Source organism: Gracilinanus agilis, chromosome 2 (genome assembly GCF_016433145.1).
Source record: "Gracilinanus agilis isolate LMUSP501 chromosome 2, AgileGrace, whole genome shotgun sequence".
NCBI classification, from domain to species: domain Eukaryota; kingdom Metazoa; phylum Chordata; class Mammalia; order Didelphimorphia; family Didelphidae; genus Gracilinanus; species Gracilinanus agilis.
Genome location: NC_058131.1, coordinates 395,678,528 through 395,705,009, shown reverse-complemented (window position 1 = coordinate 395,705,009; position 26,482 = coordinate 395,678,528). Strand labels below are relative to the sequence as shown.

At 37.2% G+C, this 26,482-nt stretch overlaps 1 protein-coding gene across 1 annotated transcript in view; it reads right to left on the bottom strand.

Moving 5' to 3' along the window:
* PRELID2 (PRELI domain containing 2) overlaps positions 1-10,564 on the bottom strand; it is a 37,595-nt gene extending 27,031 nt beyond the window's left edge. Inside the window, exon 1 of the mRNA XM_044659868.1 lies at positions 10,490-10,564. Within this exon, the coding sequence (XP_044515803.1) occupies positions 10,490-10,564 (75 nt within the window). The remainder of the gene's footprint in view (positions 1-10,489) is intronic.
* Between the last annotated feature and the right edge of the window lie 15,918 nt (positions 10,565-26,482).

Here is a 26,482-nt window from a genome sequence, read left to right as displayed (position 1 = left end):
TGAACTAGTTTAACATTTTTATAACTGTACTTCAATATAATTGGTTTCCTTTGTAATTTTATGGTATAACGCTTTGTGTGCTTAAAAACATTATTTGATCCAGGAATACCACTACCAGGTTTGCATCCTAAAGAGATCAAAGATAGGGGCAAAGGAGCTACTTGTACAAAAATATTTATAGCAGATTTTTGTGATGAGCTGAAAGGATGTCTATCAATTGGGGAATGGCTGAACAAGTCATTGTATATGACTGTAGTGGAATAGTGTTATGCCATAAGAAATTATGAACAAAATGACCACCCAAGAAAACCTAGAAAGATTAATATAAAGTGATGCAAAGTGAAGTGAACAGAACATGGAAAGTATTGTACACAACATCAGTAATAATGTATGACAATCAACTGTGGATAATTTAACTATTATCAGCAATGCAAAGATTCAAGACAACTCCAAGGACTTGTGATGAAAAAGGCTATCCAGCTGCTATAGTAGAAACTGATGGAGTCTGAATGTATTTCGAGGCATACCATTTTAAAATTTAATTTCCTCTATGAATTTTTCTCTAGTGTAAGTGATATGTGTCTTTTTTCATAACACAATGAACATGGAAATGTGTATCATATACTAACACATGTATAATCTTGTAGCAATCCAGGTATACATTAATTGTGATACTATTTTAAGAGTGCTCAAAAAATGACTCTTGTATTGCTTATGATTGATTTCTGTAACCTTCAGTTGAATTAAACCTCAACCTTGCCAAATTCCTAGCCCTTCCCTAAGGCTACACTCTGGAAGACTGGTCAGTTATCTCAGTCTCTTTGCCTTACCTTCAACAATCAGCATTTGTATCAAGACCTTAGGTCTCATAGATTCCTGATCTAGATGTTTGCTCTACCTGTTATTTCAGGTTCCAACAGTTTGTATCTCCTGATGATTACGTATGTATCAGACCACTTGGCCCTCTCCTTCCCCCCCACATACAATTGTAACCCCAATAAAAGTAGCTATATGACAGTTGAGAAAGAAGCTCTTGACCATCAGAGCTCTGAACCATCTAAGCTCTTGACCACTTGAGCTTACTCGCTGTCTGTCTACCTTATCCCAAAACTTTCTATGTCTGCATGTCTTTATTCTCGCCTTATGTTCTCTTTCCACTAGTTTTTAACCCACTACCCATTTTCACTCAGTCCTTGGTTCCCCTTTCTAAGTGTCCAACCCACTAGGAATCTTCGTGGACCTGCTGGACGACTTCAAATCTATATCATATTGCCTGCTATCTTGAGAAATAAGAAGGGATGGCGGGTAGTAAGAGAACATGGATCAAAGAATATCAGAAAATGATCACTGAAAACTATATCAACATGTAATCTGGGATAAAATTTAATTCAATTTTTAAAAAAACATTATTCTGAGAAGGGATCCATAAATTTTGTGAGATTATCAAATGAGTCCATAACAGAAAAGTTAGAGAACTTATGCCTATTTCATGAACAGTTTCTTTTTTAAAAATAGAATTTGGTAGGTATTGAACAAAATGAACATTACATAATATTATAAAGAATAAAACTGACTACATTAAAACAATGTAAAAGAAAAAGACAGTATGAGTTATTAAATATTAACTAAATATTAACACTATTAAATATTAACTAAACTATTTAAATAAGCTATTGAAAATCAAAAAATGGAAATAGACAATAGAAATAACATCAACATTCACTATAATAACTTCAACCAAAAGCTAAGTTAATATAAATTAATTACTATAACAAGGAGACTAAAAGACCCCACTCAGAAAGTGCCTGAATAGATATTTGACTTACTTAACAATTGGAAAGATGGCTATCAAAGGTAATACCTGGCTTGAATGTAAACTAGCCTGTAAATCCTGACAAAAGAAGATGATAAATAATTATGACTAGTCTCATAAAGCTGAGAGAAGCAATGGAAGATAAAAACCAGTCTTAATAAATCAATCAAAAAGCACAAATTAAGTGCTTATTATATGCCAAGCATTGTGTTAAAGAAAGTTGGGCAAAATATCCAACAAAGCAAAGTTACCCCAAGGGTAATCAAGAATGAGGAGAACTACAAACAGAACAAAGAAGGGAAAATGTGCAAAAATTATTACAACAAACCATTTTCGCCATCAAAGATAACAGAATCACCATAGCTGGATCCTAACATCACAGCACCCAATATGCTTACAATTAGACTTCAGTAAATAAACAGTTACTAAGACCCTCTTATATGCTATGTTAAGCACTGAGGATACAAATACGAATTAGAAAGATAGCCCTTGTCCATAAGAAGTTTACATAAGGAAGACAACACACAAAAGGAAGCAGAAAGTGGGAGAAAAGTACCAGGCAAGGGGAGTATGAAATAGAGAAGTCTAAAGGAGACCAGAAAGGTAAGAAATGAAGAGATGGCTGAACAGAGTGCCCTCCTTAAATGGAAGCTTTGGGAGTTTTTGCTCCCCCTCTAATCAGATGAGGTCTGAGTATCAAGGTTTATTCAATCTTGCATGATAATAAACTTCACAGAAAATGTTACAGAAGAAATGACACTAAATAGAAGAAAACAATCAGATTGGACCTAATATATATAGAGATCTGTGCTATGGTGATAGTTGTGAAGGTACTGAAGAAATAATTTATAATATAGCTTCATGAAGGAAAGATACTAAAAGTGTGGAGAAAAATCTCAGACTCTGTTGCTACCAAAAGAAAGTGTCCAAGAAAACAATGACAGTTAGTGACCTATGTGCTCTCTCTCACTTCTATTTATATCAAATCTTTAGGAAGGTTTATGAGTTGAAGGTATTCTTGATGATAGTAGGTTTCTGAAAATTATATTTAACAAAAATCACATCTTTACAATCTCAAATGACTGAAAATATAGAAAATACAAGCTTTTCCAAAATGTCTTAATACTGCACTAAGACTTTTGGAATATGCTGTATAAAAACCCATTGTGCTTGTTTACAGATTATTTTTTAAAGCATTAAAATTATTGTTTTACGGTCTCTTTTAAAATAAGGTATTGCTTATCTATTTATCAAGATCATGTGGGATTCCTTGGAAAACTTAATAATAGAAATAACCCTGTTCTAAGACCTCTAATAATGAACATCAGGCAAGGTATAAAATTGGCAAGTGTATGCTCAACAAAGGTTTTTATTGTTGTGATAGGAGATTCAATGCAGAATCCAAATTCAGCAAGGATTCCAAGAAGTTGTTGAGGTATTCAGACATTTCCAAATCCCAGGACATTGTAGAAAATCCTGGAAGAGACCACTGATTACTCAAAGGAGTTTGGTCTGTTTCTTCACAAGGGAAAAGCCAAATGGATAAAAAATTGTTTATTGCCCAGACTTCAACATTCATCTGAATGGACAGCCCATAGAGTTTGTCCAACAATATTCATATCTGGATCATTTCTTCCTGCTTATATAGAAACCTAAGATTATTTATGGAGAAACCACCATAAGAGTCCAGAGGTGTTTAGGTGCCCCATGTTGACACAGAAGTTCCCAAGATGCCTTTGTTCTATATGGTTCTGGCTGAATATTTTATGAGGAAAGGAGAGGATCTACAGTGATTTTGCCACTAAGAAGTGAGGGGGACAAAGGAGCTAGGGGAATCAGAACAGAGGGATTTGGATATGAAGTACTATTTCATGATTGAGGGTAGTGGATAGGAAGAGATTTGACTTTCTTGACCTCAGCCTCTGTTGGATCCTGAACTAATATTAAGGGACTAAGACCTAAATTAACTGTTTCTATTTCTCACACCCAGTTATTACATGTTTGATCTTTTCATTCTGGTTTGGTTTGCCATAACCTCCATAAAGGGTAGGTAACCAAAAAGTAAACAAACAAATAAATAAATAAAGCCTCAAACTAGGAAGTATGTGCCAGATAAAGAAAAATTACAGATAAATTCCCAGGACTAGAAAACAAGAATCACATCAAAGTAAAAGCTTTATGAACTAATACTAGAAAATGTTCATCCTAAAAGGAATGCACAAAATGACTCACGAGATTATGTCTGAGACCCATATTAGAACCCCCTCCTTCCATAAAGCCTACTAACATAATCCAAATACTGCCATTTTTTCCACCTAAAAACAGCTTACCCCTTGTCACCTCTGTCTTAGAGTTGTTACTAAGACAAAAAGCAAGAGTTTTTTTTTAAAAGAAAGGATACTAAAATTCAGGTGGAACCATTCTTGTTCCCTCTATCCCACTTCCTAAAGATACCTATGCAAGAACCAAACCAAGAAGAAGCTAATGCAGCTTTGCAGTGCAAGACATAAGGTATACCCATCAGCAAATATGTGGGGAGAGAATCAGAAAAAGAGTAATTGAGGAATAAAAGGGAAGGGAGGGAGTTGAAATGCTAAAGAAAGTCCAAAGAAGAGAATTCAAATTGGGAGAAAAGTACAAAGCAATCCTTCTAAGAGAGAGGCACACTAAAACAAAAGAAGTGGTTAAAAAAAGGAGGGGGGAGAGAAATTAAATTATGAGGGAGGGAAAGTAAAAATAAGAGGGGAAGAAAAATATAATAGTGTAGGAGTCAACAACAATCATGTGGGGTGGGGTTGGAGTGAGAGAGAATGAGGATTCAAAGATGACACCTGGGTGGCTAGCCTGGATGACTTGGAAGATCGTGATACCCTCAACAGAAATAAGAAAGTTCGTTAGAGAATTAGGAAAAACTATAACAAAGTTCATTTGGAATAACAAAAGATCAAGAATATCAAGGGAAATAATGAAAAAAATGTGAAGTAAGGGGGCCTAGCAGTACCAGATATTAAACTATACTATAAAGCAGCAGTCATCAAAATAATATGGTACTGGAGGCAGCTGGGTAGCTCAGTGGAGTGAGAGTCAGGCCTAGAGACAGGAGGTCCTAGGTTCAAACCCGGCCTCAGCCACTTCCCAGCTGTGTGACCCTGGGCAAGTCACTTGACCCCCATTGCCCACCCTTACCAATCTTCCACCTATGAGACAATACACCAAAGTACAAGGGTTTTAAAAATAATAATAATAATAATATGGTACTGGCTAAGAGACAGAAGGGAGGATCAGTGGAATAGACTTGGGATAAATGACATCAGCAAGACAGTCTATGATAAACCCAAAGAGCCAAACTTTTGGAACAAAAACCCACTATTTCACAAAAAATGCTGGGAAATTTGGAAAACAATATGGGAGAGAATAGGTTTAGATCAACCTCTCACACCCTACACCAAGATAAATTCAGAATGGGAGAATGACTTGAATATAAAGTGGGAAACTATAAATAAGTTAAGTGAACACAGAATAGTATACTTGTCAGATCTCTGGGAAAGGAAAGATTTTAAAACCAAGCAAGAGAGAAAATTACAAAATGTAAAATAAATTATTTTAACTAAAAAGCTTTTGTACAAACAAAAACAATGCAACCAAAATCAGAAGGGAAACAACAAATTGGGAAAAAATCTTTATAACGAAAAACTCTGACAGGGGTCTAATTACTCAAATATACAAGGAGTTAAATCAATTGTATAAAAAATCAAGCCATTCCCCAATTGATAAATGGGCAAGAGACATGAATAGCCAATTTTCAGGTAAAGAAACCAAAAGTATCAATAAGCACATGAGAAAGTGTTCTAAATCTCTAATAATTAGAGAAATGCAAATTAAAACAACTCTGAGGTATCACCTCACATCTAGCAGATTGGCTAAAATGAAAGAAGGGGAGAGTAATGAATGCTGGAGGGGATGTGGCAAAATTGGGACATTAATGCATTGCTAGTGGAGTTGTGAAATGATCCAACCATTCTGGATGGCAATTTGGAACCATGCTCAAAGGGCTATAAAAGAATGCCTGCCCTTTGATCCAGCCATACCATTGTTGGGTTTGTACCTCAAAGAGATCATAGATAAACATACTTATAAGAATATATTTATAGCTGTGCTTTTTGTGGTGGCAAAAAACTGGAAAATGAGGGTATGCCCTTCAATTGGGGAATGGCTGAACAAATTGTGGTATATACTGGTGATGGAATACTATTGTGCTCAAAGGAATAATAAACTAGAGGAATTCCATGTGAACTGGAAAGACCTCCAGGAACTGATGCAGAGTGAAAGGAGCAGAGCCAGAAGAACACTGTACACAGAGACTGATATACTGTGGTAAAATCGAATGTAATGGACTTCTGTACTAGCAGCAATGCAATGACACAGGACAATTCTGAGGGATTTATGGTAAAGAACGCTGCCCACATTCAGAGGAAGAACTGCAGGAGAGGAAACATATAAGAAAAACAACTGCTTGAACACATGGGTCGGGGTGGACATGATTGGGGATGTAGACTAGAAACTACCACACCAATGCAACTAACAACAATTTGGAAATAGGTCTTCATCAATGACACATGTTAAAACCTGTGGAAATGTGCGTCGGCCATGGGTGGGGGGAGAGCGGGGGGTGAAGGGGAAAGTAGGAGCATGAATCATGTAACCATGTTAAAAAATGAATATTAATAAATGTTTAAAAAAAAAAGAAAGTTCGTTAGAGAAGAGCACTGGGGAAGAGAAGATCCATTTTGAGATGCCTAATAGGCAGTGAAAATGTAAATCTGGAGGTAAGGTAAAGTAGATTGAGAATCATTTGGCATAGAGTTAATAATTGAATCTCTGAGATCTGTTGAAATCACCAAGCAAAATCTTATAAAGGGAGAAGGGAAATAGGCCCAGGATAGAGACCTGTGGGACATCTACAGTTAGTGACCTGGATTAAAATACAGCAAAGGAAACTGAGAAGAAGTCAGAGGGCAGAACTGAAATATTGTCACTAAAACCCAGATAGAAGAAGAGTGTCAAGATGAAGAGGGTTATCAACAGTGTCAAGGGCTGCAGAGAGGTCAAAAGGAGTAAAACTGGAGATTGTAACTTTGAGAAAGCAGTTTCAGTTGAATGATGAAGTTAGAAGAGAGTACTAAGAGTTAAAAAGAAAATGAAATGGAGAAGTGATGCTCACTAATTATAGACCACCTTCTCAAGAAATTTAGCCACAAAAGGGAGGAGACATATAGGATGATACCAAATAGGGATAGATGGATCAAGTGAGAGATAGAGAAATAAAATTTTTAAATTGGAAAAAAGAAATTAAATAACAAAGTCAAGTGAGAAAGAGAGAAATAAAATTTTAAATTAGAAAAAGAAATTAAATAACAAAGTAAAAATTTTAAAACTAGGTTAAAATGGGAGGGGTGAGGGGGAAGAAAGTCTGTGAGGAATAGGGTTACATCAAAGAAGTTTAAGTAACTCTAACATAAGACAATGTATTAACTTTTAAAAGGAAAAGAAAAAATTCCAGAAAAGCAATACTGAGAAACAAATAGAAGAAAATATAAATCTAATTCTTATAACATTAACCATTAATGGATTAAACAATCCAATAAAATGAAAGAGTGAAAGAACTGAAAAACAAAAACCTACAATATTGTTTATAAGAAATATATCATGTAAAAATAAAAGACTTACATAGAATTTTAAAAGCCTGGGAAATAATTTACTGTATCAAGTTTTTCTAAAAAGCAGGAGTTGTATTCATTCTATCAGATAAAGCAAAATTAAGAATGTGGAATATTATTAAATTATTTAAAATTATAACATCCTTAAAGAACCATGGATAAATTATTTTCAAATTTTTTCATTTCTATATTCACAATATCTCTCTTCTATATCTCTGTATCTCTACTCACATAGCCACAATCCCTATTCAAGCCCTTCATTGCCTAAAACTAGGACTATTATAATACTGTTTCTAATTGGTCTCCCCGTCTCAAGTGTCTCCCCATTTCTCCATTCAAGCTGCCAAACAAAAGTGCAAGTCTATCAATGTCACTTCTACTACTTAAGCTCAGTGGCTCCTTATTATTTCCAGGATAAAATATAAAATGCTCTGGTTGGCATTTTAAAACTTTCACAAATTGGCCTCTTCATTCCTTTCTAATCTTCTTATATTGTACTCCCCTCCACCCCTTTTTTAGCCAGCTATATCAGCCTACTTGCCCTTGTTCACAGTCAATCTCCTAACTCTCATTGTCCCCCAAGCCCAAAATGTACTCTTTCTACCTAACTTTCAAGATTCCTTCAAGACACAGATCAAATCCCATCTTCTTCAGAGGCCTTTCCTAACGCTAACCCTAACCCTATTCACCCTGTGCATAAAATTCCCTTCCATTTTGTTAATCTGTACATTGTTACATACAGATACCTTAGAATCTGAGATATTTTAGGGCAGGTACAAATTTGCCTTTATATGTATTTCCAGTGCTTAGCACAGGGTCAGACACAAAATAGGAACTTAATAAATGCTTGTTAAGAGATTAAGGTCTAAAAGGGCTGCTAGGTAGCTCAGTGGATTGAGAACCAGGTCCTGTGTTTAAATCTGGCCTCAGACACTTCCAGGCTATGCAACTACCCTGGACAAGTCACTTAACCTCTATTGTCTAGTCCTTACCACTCTTCTATCTTGGAACCAAATCACAGTATTGATTCTAAGAAGGAAGGTAAGGGTTTAGAAAAAAAAAAGGTTGAGGGGCAGCTAAGTGGCTCAGTGGATTGAGATCTCAGGTTTAGAGATGGGAGGTCCTCGGTTCAAATTTGGCTTCAGAAACTTCCTAGCTGTGTGACCCTGTGCAAATCACTTAATACCCATTGCCTAGCCCTTACTGCTCTTCTGCCTTAGAACAAATACACAGTTTTGTTTCTAAGATGGAAGGTAAGGGTTTTAAAAGATAAAAAAAATTTTTAAAAGGTTGAGGTCCTTGGGGGCAGTCAGTCAATTAATTAATAAGTACCAATTGCCAGGTTTTGGATAGAAAAAGACAATCCTTGCTCTTAAGGAGCTTATGATTTAATAAGGGAGGCAACAAAAAAATAACATGTACACATGATCTGTATACAGAATAAATAGGAAAAATTTTCAGAAGACATTGAATGAAGTTGGGAAAGGTTTACCGTGAAAGGTGGAATTTTATTTGGGAATTGAAGGAAGCTAGGGAAAGTAATAAGTATAGAGCTGAGGAAGAAAAACATGGAGGATAGCCAGAGGAAATGCTGAAGCTGAGAGATGCTGTGTCTTATTCATGGAACAGCCAGGAGACTGATATCACTGGATCAAAGAGGATATGGCAGGAAAAAGGGGGTAAGAAGACTAGAAAGGTGAGAGTTAGGTTTGAAGGGCTTTGAACACCAACCAGAGAATTTTGTATTTGATCTTGGAAACGATAGGGTGCCACTGGAGTTGTTTGTTGAGCTGAACCAAAGAAGGCAGGGTGGTATAAAATGGTCAGACCTATGGGAAAGGTTTAGTTTTTTCTGTGTATCCCCAGCACCTAGTAAAATGTATGGATTATAATAGGCACTTGATGCTTCTTTAACTAAATTGAATTGGATCATAACTGAACCCTGGTTTTGCCACAAAGTGATCTTTTGACTTTACTTAACCTCTCAGTGTCTCATTCCACAGATGAATGAATAAAAGAAAAATGATTCACTAAATATGCATTATGCGAAAAGCACTGTGTTATATATATATATATATATATATATATTAATGCCCTCAAGAAATTTATATCCAATAGGTGTACTCAACACACATAGAGGAGTGGTAGCCTTGGGAAAGTGATAGCAGACTAAGGTAACTATTGCCCTTTATAGAAGCTTTGACTGGATTCCTGGATAGAGGGTTAATAAAGAAAGTAGAACAGGAAAGTAAAATGAAAGGATTTCATGATATCACTTCTAAGGTCCCTTCCCAACTCTAAATCCTATGACTCATCCGTCTCCTCTTGTCTTACACATAGGCAAGTGAGTGCAAAAAGGAACAACCATTCAGGCATTCCTTTTATCTCCTATTGCTTCCCAAGAAAGTTGTCCTATCAGAGGCTCCAACTTCCCAGAGAGCCCTCAGAAGTCTTTCCTCAAAAAGTTTCGTGGGAAAAGGAAGACTCATAAGTTTTTCCATTTTCACCACAAAGGCAAGGGCAGATTTAAAAAAAAACTCCAGCAGGTGGGGCAAAGAGGGAAAACCTCCAGAAGTTTCTCTTCTGTTCATTCATTTGCTCATTGAGCAAACACTTAAAGACACCATCCCCATCTCAGAGAATTTAAAGTCTAAAACTTAAAAGTAAAACATATAGGCACATATACCATACAACGTAGAATATGAAAGTCTCTATGAGACATAGTCAAAGTGCAATAACATTTCCCAGAAGGGAATGATCACTTGCAGTCTCAGAAAGAAGTCTTGCAGTCTCTGCTTGACAGTTCAGTTTGGGGAGGAAGGCAGGGAACGATTGGCAAGAGAGAGGACTTGCCCTCGGTCACACACTGCTACTAAGTATGAGAGCAGGCAGGAAAACACCCGTACATAGTCCAAGTGAGGACAAAGAATCAAAAGAACAAGAATTGCTACTTCTTTACCTTTCTGAGGAAGCTGGACACTACTTGCTCAAATGGATATCTGTACACTTGGTGCACATCCACAGTGACTCCCATTTCTGGCAGAGGATGGTCCCTCCCAGCCAAGCAGTCGGTCCTTCTCTGAGCCCCACAGGCCCAGCCTGTCTGACTGCTCACAAGCCTCCCGGGCTCCCAGTCTAAGCCTGCAGGCACAGCCACGCTAGTGGCTGCTAGACTTCGGGTGTTTTTTTTCCTCCTTTTCAAACTTCTAAAACTTTATTGGTTCCTCAGAGAAACACTTCATTGCGGGTCCTCCCCTTTGGCTGAAGCTGAAGGCAGGTCAAAGAACTGAAATTAAGATTAGGGGCAGTTGTGCCTTTCCCTAAACCCTAACTCTCTAGACCAAGAGAACAGAGCCCCAGCTCCCCCCTAATTCTTTTCTTTTCTCAGACTGCAAACAGGACTTGCTCTTTGCAGCTGTCGTCTCACCTAATAGGACTGTTAACAGTATAAGCAGTCTGGGATGGGGTGATGCTGCATGGCCTAAGGGGTAAAGGAAAGAAAAAGTAGGGGAGGAGGGGAAGAGAGAAAAAGGAAAGAAGGATAAGGAGGAGAAAGGAAAAGGATGGGAATTGGGGCAATGAGAGGATAAAGAAGAGGGAGAACCTCAGAGCAACAAATGCTTCCTGAAATTAGAGCTGGAAAGAACTTCTGAGACCATCTAGTCCAAACTCTTCATTTTATAGTTAAGGAAATCGGAGCTTGACAGAAGTCACACCAAAAATAAAGAATAGATCCAGAATTCAGATTCACTCCTCTTCTCCAAATCCAGCACATTATCCACTATACCATGAAACTAGCTCTCCTTCCTCATGGAAAAATGGAATCAATCTGCCCAGAGGAATGCAGAACACAAAGGCAGACCACTGTATCTAATGGAAGTAGATGTGTCATATAATAATGCCTGGTCTGGTCCTGTAGTCATGGTTCTATGAGAGGGAAAGAGCAGGATTCTTGATCATATCAAAATGAAAAACAGAGGGAAAGCATTCCCCAAAAGTCAGATTCAAAAACACATAACTTCACCCCACCATCTCCTTAAAATACATCCTTCCATTACCACTTTCTAGGAGTTCTCATATTCTTATTAGTTCATCTGTTGGAAGCAAATTCCAGTTGAAGAAAAGTGAAAAAGAACCCCTCCTCCAACCAAGGTAGGAACAATTTTTATGTGGTTGTCTTCATTACTAAAAAAAAAAAAAAAAATATTGTTTTAGTACCTAATTTCCACAAAGAGCAGTTTATATTTGAATCCATTCAACTCAACAAATATTAAGTAAGCCCCTAATAGTAGATACTGGAGATACGAGGACAGAAAATGAAACAACTCTAAGACCCATTTATTAAGAGGGAAAGGGAGAAGGGGGACAACAAGTACATAGATTAGGAACCAGGCATGGAGAATGGAAGGGCAAATAGTGACCCTTTGAAAGCAGTCCACAGAGTAGACAATACACTTATTCTTAGATGCTGCCTCTATTCAAGAGCTATCACTGGACAAGTTATATCTTCCCTGAGCTCTAATTTCCTCTTCTAATGAAATGAAGGGGTTGAATAGTCTCTAAGGTCCTTTCCAAATCTCTATATATATTCCTATGTCAGGAAACATATGTTTCGTGTCATATTTAGGAAGTTGTCATGATGTAATCTAGCTAACTGTGACAGGTAAAATGTACACGGTACACAACTCTAACATACATTTTCATAAGCATCTACAATGTGCAAGGTTCTATACCATAATAGAAATCTGCTTTCAAATAATTTATAATATATAAGTTCAGAATAAACACAACATAAATACAATATGAGAAAAAATTTAATGAAGTTTAAAGGAGAGAAGGCCAGCAAAGTGCTAAGAGAAATAAAGGGAAGAAGAGATTGTGACTGCAGCCTGATGTAATGGAAAGAGTAGCTTCTGAATTTGGAGTTAAAGGAACTGAATTTGAGGCCCAGCCTTGTCAGCACTTACCTGGGTAACTATGTCATCTCTAAAGATTTCAATTTCCTCTATAAAATGTGGGAATTGGACTAGATGACCTCTTAGGACCCTTCCATCTCTAAATCTATAGTCCAACGACTGAGACAGATCACACAGTATGGTCTAGTTCAGTGATCCCCAAACTTTTTTGGCTTACCACCCCCTTTCCAGAAAAAAATATTACTTAGTGCCCCCTGTCACATACTATCACAGCCTCCAAATGCACCTGGAGCCATCATCGTTCCCCTGGATAGCTGCAGCACCCACCAGGGGAGGGTGGTGCCCACTTTGGGAATTACTGATCAAGTTGATGGAGTACAAAACTAGGGCTCTATATGACTACAATGAATGAGGGCTGTAAAATAATATGGTCTGCTCTATTGGCTGTATGGATCATCTTAATGTCAGGAGGCCAATAAAAATAGTGCTTCCTGCTCCAACTCTCAGGGCTGGTCCTAATGATTCCTGAGAGTACAGCAAGTATCTTCTAGAACTCCACCCCTACTTTTATGATCTTGCCTTTCAAGCTTTCCTGTGACTTCCAGATTCAACTCATGTTTTAGAATCATAAAATGTTAGTGTTGGAAGGAACCTTAGAAACCAAGATATTCCAAGTCCTATATTCCTTCTTTCACTTTGCCTTTAAAGGTGAAAAACTGGAAGTTACTATGACGGGGAAAAGCAAGATGACAAATATGCAGAAGCCTTAGATACTTTTGGACTGGCCTTCTGGCTGGTCCTCTAACAAGACGCTCCATCTCTTGACACTGGCCATTTTCGCTGGCTGGCTGCCACTGCTCTCCTTCCTCATCTCTGCTTGGGAGCTTCCCTGGTTTCCTTCAAGTCCCAGCTAAAATTCCACCTTCTGTAAGAAGTCTTTTTGATCCCTCTGATGCCTTCCCTCTGGGACTTATTTTTAATTTATTTTGTACATAACTTGTTTGTGGAGTTATCTGCATGTTGCCTCCCATATTAGGTTATGAGCTCTTCAAGATCTTATACCTTTCTCTGTATTCACAATCCTCAGTGTTTAGCCTAATACCTGGCACATAGTAGGTGCTAATGTTTACTGGCTGACTGGAAGAGAATTATCCCTCAAGTCAGAGAATCTTTATTCAAATTTTGCTGATGATGACTATCATCTGTGTATCCAATGTCACTTAACCTCCCGGAGCCTGCATTTCCTCATTTATCAAATAATGGGGTTAGACTACATGGCCTCTGGGATTTCTTTCTGCTCCAGAACTATGATTCTGTGAGCCTATGATTTCCACATGGGCTCTCAAGTGATCTGTCAATCAAGAAGATTTCATAAAACCTGTTCTGTGCAAGTAACTGTGCTAAATCCTCTAGAATACAGGCAAAAATTAAGCAGCCCTTGCTCTCAAGGAACTTTTTTTAAAAAAGATTTACACATATGTAAATCCCAAAATATATATGAACTCAATATAAAGTGAGAAGCAGTAGTTAGATAACTGGCCTTGAAAATGGAAAGACCTAGGTTCAAGACCCCAAATAACTTATAGGTCCTGCAGCTAATAAGTACAAGTCAGAATCTGAAGCCCACACTATCGTGACTTCAAGCCAGCACTCTTTTATTATAGAAATTTTTTATTTCTTTTTATTATTTGGCACACAGTGCCTTTTCTTCTGCAAATTTTGGTTAACTAAAACTTGCCTTCTGTCTTAGAACTGATACCATCAGTTCCAAGGAAGAATAACAGTAAGGACTAGGTTTTTGGAGTTAAGTGACTTGCCCAGTATCACACAGGAAGGAAGGTCAAATTTGAACCCAGAATTGTCCCATCTCTAATCCTGGCTCTCTATCCACTGTGCCACCAAACAGCCCCTAAAAGTTTGTCTTAATATCAATCTCACCTGACCAAAATCTATCCTGTTGTTGTGGGAGACCTTGATATTATCTGGTTCAGAAGACTGCCCTCTTAAAGAATTACCAGGTCCCAACAAATACTTAAAAATTGTAGAATTTTATTGAGTGAATGGCTGGGAGGCAGGTGCAAGTGAAGTCTGCCTCCCTGAGGAGAAGAAGTCCAGGATATTTATACCTTAAAGGAATAGAGTCTACCTGACCAGGAAAGGAAGGTGGGAAGGGCACTTACAAGAGGGATTAAGTGACATTCCAGAGTGAGGTGCCTTTGTGAATGGGGTAGAAGCACAGGTATACATTGTTTATGGCATATCAAGCCCTGTTCATAAAGGTGGGTGTGTTGCATATCTCAGAGAATCTAATGACATTTGAGATGCAAACAGAAGGTACACCTTCTTGCTAAAACCCTTATCATCAGACTTGGTGAAATGCATTTAAAACAGAAGGAAATATATCTCTCAGAGAATCCTTTGTTTATGCCATTGTCATTTTACTTGTACCAGGGCTGGCTTTCTTCTACCACCAGGCTTCCTGGGATCCTGAATCAAACAATTCCTCACATACTCTTTTGACCTGATATTCCTCTAGAGACTTGGGATATCCAGAGGGCCCTGTACCCCCATACCACCATGGGATAGGAAAATTTATTTAGAGTTTTAAGGAGCTGGGGAAGAATCTCAATTTTTCCTGACTCCTTGGTGACATGTAAACTTTCTTCTTCAGTTAGCCTGTTTGGAATCCCTCTAAATGTGGTTTAATCTGTATTAGGAGCCAGTCTAACCAGTTCAAGAAAAGCAGTTGTTACATTTTCAGCATATGCATTTATGCCACAGAAACCTGGAAACTCCAAAAATCAAGTTTGATTCATTATTTTGTCAATTGTCTCTAGACTTAAGAAAATGTTAATAATGTAGCTTAACCTTTAAAATGTTTCATACCTTTTTAAGAAACTGGTTGCTAAACATTAACCAGCACAGTCCTGATCCTCACCAATTTGATGCATTCCCTTCAATAAACCTCAGAGAATTAAGAGGGTAGATCTTTGTCCAAAGTGTATCTTTCATGGAAGTAAACATGTGCCTATCTAGCAGAAAAACATAGAGAACTTCCAACATAGTTATATAAAGGTCTTTAATCAAAGTGAGCAGATTAATCTGGGAAGATGTGTAGAAATAGTCTTAGGACTTCCAATGAACTACAAAATGTGAGGTGCTTATATAGATTAGTGGGGAGAAAAGGGGAAGGGCAACTTTCTGGTTATATGAATTCTCAGATGCTTGGGAAAGACAGGTAGCCACAGACTTGGGTTGCTCAAAGTGGCCTAGATACAATAGGAGAGGTTAGGGTGGCTGAGGAGATATTTAAAGTTTGATTATCTTTAGCTAATCCTGGCCATAGTAATTGGACAGTTACTTTAGAGTTTATTGTTGTCTTTAAACTCAGTCCTTGGGAAGACAAACCTAATTCATAGTTAATTCATTCTTTGTCTTTTGTTTCAACTTTCTTAGAAAAGTCTGGAAAAAAATGAGTCAATCTAGAGAATCCTTGATACAATATTGTCATGCCTTTGCCTCTTGCTGAGAATACAGTACTCAGAGAAGACGTGGCTACTTCCATATCTGTCCTCATCTCTGCTTATTTAAATCCTACCTTTCCTTCAAAGCTCATCTTAGTGCTTCCTTTTATATGAAGATGTTCTTGATCCCCTCCAAATCTCTTTCACCTTCCATTAAACCACTCAAAATGGAATTGAACTTTAAGATACTCTTGTCAGGATACCAAGATCACAAACATTTTTGATCTTCAAGATAAATTCAGAAATCTTGGCTAAAGGCCCTATAACAATTTTTCCTAACAAAAATTCTTCAAATTTTCATGGACTACTTTATCTGAATTTCTTCTTTTGTTCTTATTGCTGCCTATTTTATATCATACTTGTCTGTGTACAGGTTACAACCCCCATATTAGATTGCAGACTCCCTGAGGGCAAGGACTATGCCATATTTCATCTTTATATTCCCCACATTCCTAATACATAATACCCAATAAACATTTAATAAATTCAATTATTATTATTAAAAACTCAAATTTATGTAATGCTTTAACACCCATTAAATACTTTCCTCAAAACAACTTTGCACAATAGACAATACAAGTATTATTGCAGCACATATTATGGCTCCCTCTTTCCAAGTCAGAATTCTACATGGTCCCCACCAACTTATTGCTTCCATTATTAGAGTCTAGTAACTAATGACCTAGCAATGTTATAATGTAAATAAAGTATAAACATTTCCTTCTTCCATCTTGGAGGGCATACTTTTCCTTACACCACTTAAGTCTCTAAGGGAGCAAACTTTAAGCTTAGCTCACTTCCTACATAGCATTCATTCTACCAATTATAGAGGATGGTTGCATCCTCCTCTATCTTCTATTGAACAGAGTCCAGAAGGTCACTCCTAAAAGTCAATTATCAACTCACTCCTCTTCCTTCTTCTTTGCCCCTCCTTTGTGGCCTAAAGTCCAGTTCAAATAAGATATCAGAATGTTCACGTTGAATAATAGGATTCAACCCAGAATACCTGAAATGGAGTTGGCCCACAAACAAAAGAATATTTGTTTGATGATCCTTTTTAGGACCTAAGTGGTGATGGTTCCTTTGGTGATTTTCAGGCTAGTGAAAAATTTATTGCAATGGTTGATTAAAACTAAGAATTACTCCCCTTTCATCCTTCCCTGACCCCCAAGTCAATTTATGGTTAGTTTCATATTCAATAAATCAAGAAATGTTTGATAAGATATACTTTTTTGTGAATCATAGAACAAAAGCTCATTGAGGGCAATAGCTTTGGGGATATTGTCTTTGTATTCCCAGAGTCTAGCATTATGTCTTACTCTTGCTGAATTGAATTGTTCTTATTTTCACTTACAAAGGATAGTACTTTTTCTGATGTCCCAGAATGTAAACCAAACTGGTGAACTTTTTGTAGATTGTCAAAAAGTTGGGGAACATTGTAGATTTCATTTAGACCTGAAAAGGAGAGTTTACTATGATAAGCTAATACATAACTCAACAAACAGTGAACCTCTGGTCTTTGTGTGTCTCCCAATTATCTGAGCCTCTGAGGCTCAAGATCAAATGAGGTTTCCTTTTACATGTCTGATATTTTCAGCTCTCCCTTTTTACCCTTTTCACCTTGATTGTTTAGAAGTTCTATAAAAGCTTTATTCATTTTGTTTGTTTGGTAAAAGTGTGTCCTTCATGACCAATTCACCTCAGAGTACAAGGACAAGAAGGAAAATGTTCTTTAGAAAGCAGTAGCAATTAATGGCACATTTTTAAAAGCATCTATTTGAGATGCTTTTTGTCAAGGAAAACCAATTTTCAAAACTGATCTCATACCACGCCTAAAGGCCAGAAGTCATTAAAGGGCAGTTTTGGTCACACTAGAGATAATAACAAAGCCAAACCTGAGGAAGGCACACGGAGAAAAATGTGAGTCAAGTAAAAATGGCTTTGGAATCTGAATTATAAACTTTTCCTTTCACAAAAGTGACTTATTTTTCTGTAGAGTATTAAAGGAAAACACTAAGACACTTATGTCTGAAATTCTGAGGATGATCAGCTTAAGAGCTGATTCCTGTAGCTCTCAACAGGCAGCAGAACTAATCTGCTACATTGTGTGAAATCAGGGCAAAAGAAGTTCCTCTTATCCAAAACAATAGCTCTTCATCCATCCAGAGATGCCTGAAACTCGAGAGAGTTTGGTTACTTTGACTAGAGCCAAACAAGGACTTTATAGACATTAAGATGCAAACATTCAGGGGCAGCTGGATAGCTCAGTGGATTGAGAGCCAGGCCTAGAGACGGGAGGTCCTGGGTTCAAATCCGGCCTCAGACCCTTCTCAGCTATGTAACCCTGGGCAAGTCACTTGACCCCCATTGCCTACCCTTACCACTCTTCCACCTATAAGTCAATACACAGAAGTTAAGGGTTTAAAATAAAAAAAAAAAAAGATGCAAACATTCATAGGCAAAGCAATATTCTAAGATTTTACCATTTTCTTTTCATGAGAGTTCTTTTAAAAATAATAAGAGTCGGGGCATTTGGGGAGGTCCTAGGTTCAAATCTGCCTCAGACACTTTCTAGTTATGTGACGCTGGGCAAGTCACTTAACCCCCATTTCCTAGCTCTTACCACTCTTCAGCCTTGGAACCAATACACAGTATTGATTCTAAAATAGAAAGTAAGGGTTTAAAAATAAAGATAATAAAAGCAAAAGAGGGTGGAGAGAGAGCATGAGGATACTGAGGCTTTATGGGAGTTGAAAACATGGAATACTGTTGGAACACCAAAGACAAACTTCATCTGATACACAATTTTGTTTAGGAATGGCTATGAGCTATCTTTCTAAGATGAGTTAAAGGAGGAGGATAATGTTTATTTTTATTTTGGGGGGAAATTTTCATTTAATTAATTTATTTATTTAGAGTATTTTTCCATGGTTACAGGATTCATGTTCTTTCCCTCCCCTCCCCCCAATACCCTCCCATAGCCAACTTACAATTCCACTGGATTTTACAGGTGCCATTGATCAAGACATATTCCCATATTATTGATATTTGCACTAGGGTGATCGTTTAAAGTCTACATCCCCAATCATATCCTCATCAACCCATGTGATCAAACAGTTGTTTTTCTTCTGTATTTCTGCTCCCACAGTTCTTTCTTGGATGTGGATAGTGTTCTTTCTCATAAATCCCTCAGAATTGTCCTGGGTCATTGCATTGCTGCTAGTAGAGAAGTCCATTACATTCGATTGCACCACAGTGTATCAGTCTCTGTGTATAATGTTCTCCTGGTTCTGCTCCTTTCACTCTGCATCAATTCCTAGAGGCCATTGCAGTTCACATGGAATTCATTATTCCTTTTAGCGCAATAGTATTCCATCACCTACAGATACCACAATTTATTCAACCATTCTCCAATTGAAGGGCATACAGAGGATAATGTTTATGATAAAACAAAGGAATAAAATCAGGAATGGCATGGCCTGAGCTCAAACCCCTAGCCTCCTGGGCAAACCTTTTCTGAGTTTGAATGCCAGGAAAAATTCAAGCAGTCAGTGAGCCCTGGATTACAAGGAGAGAATTGAAGGAGAAAGTGCTTGTTTTGGGTAGCTGAACAGAGGGGTGGGGCATGCAAAAAATGTCCAGGCACTGGGAAGAGGAAGAATTGAGCAGCTCCCCAAGTGTCACATCTTCACCAAAACTGCCCTACAGTATGTTTTCAGGTAGAAACAGACCTGAAATACAAATTGATCTGAATTTTTTAAAAATTATACTTGAAACTGAAACTACTCTGGGAACTTTGCCCAAATCTGCTTTTGGAAAAGCTACTAATTCATGGTAAAATGCCCCAAACCCCCTAGTATTAATTACTCTATTAGCAGCTGCATTAGTAGGCTGGGAGCCAGTATGATAGGAAAAAGAGTATAAATCTTAAAAGACTGATTTGTCCACCTCAACATGGGTAGTAAATGCCCTATGACCAAGGATGAATGACATTGCTAAGGTCACTGCATAAGTGAAATTCAGAAGAATTTTATTTAGAAAAAAATAAATGAGAAAAGGCATTTGGAAACAGAAAGAGCAAGCTGGAAACTGGAGTCCATAGCCAATATTAGAAAAAGAAAATTTATTTCAATGAAAGAAAATTGATTATGTGGTTTCCAGATAGTCTCCAGTACTCCTCAATGAGTTAACCCACATAGGAGTGAGAATTCCCAGGGGAAAAAAGTTCGTAGCTTTCAAATTCATTTTGCCTGGGGAGAATGGGGAGAAGAAAGTGGGAAAGGATGTCTCTATAGAAACCAGTCAACAAATAGGAGTACTCAGTTTGACAATAGCTTTTCTGAAAGTGAAGAGTAGTGAACAGCAACTAATTACTGAATGTATTCTGAGTTTTGTTCTGGTTTTTTTTTAAGTCATTATCATTATTACTCTCATCAAGAACCAATTAGATTCTTACCTAAAACAAACAAACAAAAAAACAACAACCAAACAAAACACCACAGGAACTGACTGGGGTTGGGGGTTGGGGCTGCAGGGGGGGGTTGGGGGGGAACATGAACTAATTCATTAAACAATGGTTTCAAGTGTAACTTCCTGGTTGAAGTTATTCTCTCAATATTTGGGAAGTGAACTCTAAACGACCACCCTAGTACAATTATCAGTAATATGGAAATAGGTCTTAATCGATGACACAGGAAGAAACCAGTGGAAATGCCTGTCAGCTACAAAGGAAGGAAAGAAGGAAGGAAGGAAGGAAGGAAGGAAGGAAGGAAGGAAGGAAGGAAGGAAGGAAGGAAGGAAACAATATCACTGAATGTGGATATGAGAAGACTTTGACTGTATTCCAGGCTGTACCAAGTTCTTTCCAACCTGTGATTTTGGAGAAGTCACTTCGCAAATACTACTTCTTCCACTTTTTACCTATGTGACTTTGGGTAAAACACTTCATCTTTATGGTCCTCAGCTTACTTCTCTGAAAAATGCAGGTGATTTTCAGAGAGCAAATAAATGAAGCATATTTTCCCCTCAGCAGAGAGATAAGAGACAAGAGTAAAATGTTTCTTATATTTTCTAAACATTCTTTCAGTTGTTCTTGCTTAATTGTTTTTTATTTCTTTTGTTACTTGGTAGGACTGGGAGGAATGCAGAGAAAAGATATTTGGGAAGAGGGCTATGTCCAGAAATGACTGGGATAAGACTTAAAGGTTTCTTCCAGCTCTAGATCTAAATCTGTGAAGTAGATTTTAAGATTCTTGAGCACAATGACCATTTTTATAATTCTTTCTATATTAGTCATTTAGCAAACAATAGAAGCCTAATGCATGTTTACTGATGGAGAGGATAAGATTATCTGATACTAAAGGGAACATACATGCATGCTGCAGGCATGTAGCCAAAAAATTTTTTTTTCCTAAAAAAGAGTTGTGGGTTTTTAGGGACTGAATGAGGAGGTAGGTATATGAATTTGTGTATTTTTCTTTAAAAAACAAAACAAAACAAGTATCTTGTGTTGCTTTATAGTTTCTTGTAAACTTTTTCATTTTGCTTTAGTTTAAAGGTTATTTGCAGATGCAATAGATAATGCCATCTTTTGTCAAACCAATTTCTTATTATCTCTACATTATCTAGCAGCAGTTTGTTTATTTATTTGACAGCCCACATACCCCAGGTCATTTTAAAAACTACATTTGAGACCAAACTCTAAACAAACATATAAGAAGGATTTACTCTTATATAAGGCTTACCTTGTTAAGGCAATACAATCATTTTCCCTCCCATTTTGACTTTGGTGTTTTAAGAAGATTCAGAGAAACTTCATCCCAGAATATCACTTCCACCCTGAAATTCACACTTCAGAAGTACCTTCAGCCCCTGTGACTTTTATTTCTGATTGAATAGTTCCTTCCAGAACCTACATTTAAGGAGGGTACCTATACCAGTCGACTCCAGGCTATAGTCTAGACTTCTCCATCATACCCCAGCACTCCACCTCTAGCTTCTTTTAATGAGTTGTGTTCCCCTATTAGAATGCAAACTCCTCAATTTGGAACAATGCTGAAAGGATTCTAAAACTGTGTATATCCTTTGATCCATAAATACCATTACTAGATGTATATTCCTAAGAAGTGGTGGTTTTTTTTGAGGGAAAAGGACCTATTTTTACAAAATATTTGTTGCAGCTCTTTTAGAGGTTGCAAAGAATTGGAAATTGAGGGATTTTCCATCAATTGGGAAATGGCTAAACAAGTTGTGGCATATGATAATTATGGAATACTATTATGCTATAAGAAATGGCAAGTAAGATGATTTCAGAAAAAAACTGCAGACTTTGGTGAACTGATGCAAAGTGAAACAAATACAATCAGAACATTGTACGCAGTGACAACGATTTTTCTTGATGAATGTCCTAGTTATTCTCAGCAATGCAGTGAACCAAGACAGTCTCAGAGACTCAGGTTGAAAAATGCCATCTACCCTCTAAGAAAGAACTGATGGAGTCTGAGTGCCGAATAAAACATACTATGTTTCTTTTTCTTTTTTTTTAATTTGAGAACTTTTCCACAAAATGACTAATATGAAAAGGTATTTTACATAATTGCACATGTAAAATCTATATCACATTGCTTACCATCTCAGGGAAAGGAGTGGTAGAGAGGAAGGGATGAATGGAGGATCAAAAGAAAGGAGAGAATTTGGAACTCAAAACTTTAAAAAATATATATATTAAAAATTGTTTTTATATCATAAGGGAAAAAATTAAACATTATTTAAAATTTTTTAAAGAATGTAAGATCCTTGAGGGCTATGACTTTCTTTCTTCTTGCTTGTATGTGGGCTCCCAACATTTCACATAGTACCTAACTCATAATATTTGCTGAGTAAATGCTTATTGACTGCCTAATTAATACAAAAAGCATCCTTGAAACCAAGACTACATGGATTCAAGTTCCACCTCCAGCACACATTGGTAACATAAACTTGAACAAATCATTTAACCTTTCAGTGTCCTAGGCAACTCTCCAAAAGCATAGGTTGTAAGAGAAGGTGACCATCTACATAGATAGGAGTTTCTTCATTTGGGAAACAACCCTTTACTGATAAAATCTCAGGTCCAGTTTTTGTTGTTTAGTCATTTTTCAGATGTGCTCAACTCTTTGTAACCTCATCTGGGGTTTTCTTGGCAAAGATACTGGAGTGGTTTGCTTTTTCTTTCACCGGCTCATTTTACAGATGAGAAAACTGAGGCAAACAGAACTAAGTGATTTGCCAAGGTCACACAGGCAGTAAGTATCTGAAGCCAGGTTTGAACTCAGGAAGATGAGTCTTCTTGCCTAGAGCCAGGACTCTATTCACTGTACCATCTAGCTGCCCCAGGTCAAGGGCCTATCCTAAGAAGAAGTCATGTTGTACAATGGAAATAAATGTGAAATAGGAGTCGGGAGACTCCTGGCTCTGTTGCCCCTCTCTTGTGGGGGGACTTGAGGTGAACCCCCAGTGTTCAGGAAGGGTACCATTTGCAAGGATGCAAGACTCTGAAACTTAGTTTAAAAATAAAAAGAGAAATGTATTAATTTAGAAAGTAATGTTGAATCTGGACAGTAGCATAGCCTGCCTCCTAAATAGAACAGCAAAGATGGAAAGCTATTCCCTGATGGCATCAATTCTGGGGTCTTTATACTCTTTACAACAATGAAGACATGACTCTAGAGTGGTATGCACTGAGGTATGGGGTGGGGGAGGTTTGCCTGAAGGCACGGGGGTTGACCCTCCTACTTTAGAAGACAGATGGATGTCTGAGATACAACTTGATGATATCAAGGAGGTGCCTCTCTCTGTCCATCTCAAATCTAAAGGACAACTGCTCTCAGGGTCTTATCAGAGTTATCAGATGTTTTAGGTTAAGAGTCACAAGAATGTAAGGGAGCAACATTAAATAGAATTTCCCTACTTATAGTTTGCCTGAAACACTTCTATAATTTGGGGGTACAATGCCCATGCCACCACCTGCAGAGTGAACTTGGGTACACTACAGCTACTCTGGACTTCAGTCTCCTAAACTGTGAGGTAAATTCTAAGTGATCTCTTCAATCTCTTCTACATCTAAGAATCTGTGGGCTTATTGATGAAGTATCTTGAACCTACATATACAAAATTACCCAAGCAATTAAAGGGGGTTATAATATAATTAATCAACAAACATTAAGTACTTCCTATATGCCAGGCTCTGTGCATAGCACACAATCAGGAAAGTGCATTGACTAGTAAGGATGAAGTGAATGTGATAACATTTTTTAAAAATTGATGTCACTTGAAAATCTAAAATTAGGAGGCAGCTGGGTAGCTCAGTGAATTGAGAGCCAGGCCTAGAGACGGGAAGTCCTGGGTTCAAATCTGGCCTCATACACTTCCCAGCTGTGTGACCCTGGGCAAGTCACTTAACCTCACATTGCCTAGTCCTTACCTCTCTTCTGGCTTGGAGCCAATACACAGTATTGAATCCAAGATGGAAGGTAAGGGTTTAAAAAAAGAAAAAAGGAAAAAGGAAAAAAAGGAAAAAGGAAATCTAAAATTAGTTATAATTTGGTTATAATTACCTACTTTTTTTCTACACCAAAATTTTATTAAAATCTACCATATTGTAAAAGATATTATAAATTTGCACCAATGGTACATATATTGCCTCATTATTATACTAATTCAGATATAGATAAATCAATAAACATTTATTAAGCACCTACCATGTACCAGGCACTGGAATGAGTTCTGTGGACACAAAAAGAAAACTGTCTTTCCTGTAAGATATATTATATAGCATATACTGCTTAAATGACTGTATTATAGGACACTAGTATACATACATTTAATATATACATTAATTGAATCCAATACAATAATTTAATATAACATGGTCTAACCACTAAAGTTCTCCTCTAATGCTTCAAAACATTTCTTGAAAAGGTCCTAATAAGCTGAAAGTTTTTCCATTGTAGGCCACGTTATGGGCTATGTATCATTCCAGGAACAATCTGGAGAGACAGATTACCAAAAAGGTTAGTTGCTAGTTTGTTGTTCTTCTTGTTTTGTAGTTTGTTTGTTTTTTGGTGGGGAGTGGACAGCAACAACTCATGAAACAATGGACCAAGTGTGAAGGGCATTGTAATCTAGGCTGGGAGAAGGAACAGCCACATGGATGAAATTGTGGACCTTTAAATTTTTTAAAGTAGAGTAGATTTATTATATAAGGTAAGCATGGATAAAGGTAGCATAGTAAAGCTTTTCAACTATTTGAATAAATGAGTCTATATGAGAATAGAGCCCTACAAAACACAGAGAGAATATCTGGCCATTGAACCTTCTGGGGCTGGAAAGAGACACCATTAGTAGGAGAGAAGGATGCAGAAAGAAGAAGCTGCCAGGGACAAAGATAGACTTCATCTCCTTCATAATTATGCTGAAGGTTGGTCCTGTTAATCCTTTTAGTACATTAGTGCTAAAAGAAGATTTCAATTTATTGCCCTTCCAAGACATTTCTTCACTACATTTTGCAGGTTCTTTAACTCAGGCAGTAATTATACACCTTAATCATGACACTGACATAACTCCGTTTCCATCTCACATAATTGTATGTATGTGCACTCTCTATAATTACCCTGTTTAATTAGAAAATAAGGAGTTGGTGCTAATGAGTGCAGGTGATAAAAACAACTGAGAACATTTCTCTCAAGTTTACCTTTACCATAAATTTACCCAAATTAAACTACATTGAACCATATATATTTTTGACGAATGTGGTTGTCTTTATTTCACCTGAAAGAATGCATTGCCAATGTGTTTACATACAATCTGAAGGCAAAAGGGCCTCCATATTTAATGGTGCCCCAAAGAGCATCAAGATCACATGTAACTATGGGAATTTCACTAATACCGTTTGCAGCTAATTAGCTCTGAAAGTCAGAATATATTGTATAGAATCATAGCATCTTAGAGCTGGAAGGGACCTTTGGATGGATTGATAAATGAAGGAGCATGCAGAGATATGCTAGCTGTCAAAATAAACAGAGCATTAGATCCAGGGAGAGAAAGAACTGATTTCAAAGCTCCCTTAAGATACTTACCTAACTGTGATACCTTGAGCAAGTCACTTAACCCAGTTCAAATCAGGTCTCAAATACTTACAAGTTGCATGAACTAAGCAAATCTTCTATCTGTCTCAGTTTCCTCATATGCAAAATAGGTATATAGCATCTACCTACAAGGGTGATTATGAGGCTACAATAAGATAATATTTGTAATACATTTTGCAATCCTTAAAACATTATACAAATGCCAGCTATCATTACTAAATATTATTTTGGAACATAATTATATGATTGAGGGATAGAAAGAGGAGTGTGTTGGAGCCAGCTCCTATCTTCTTTCTAGAGCCAATTGTTAAATTTTCAGCATTTATATTTATACCCCCCAAATCAGCATTTACTAAAAGTCAGAGGCTTAATTTATTATTTGATGATT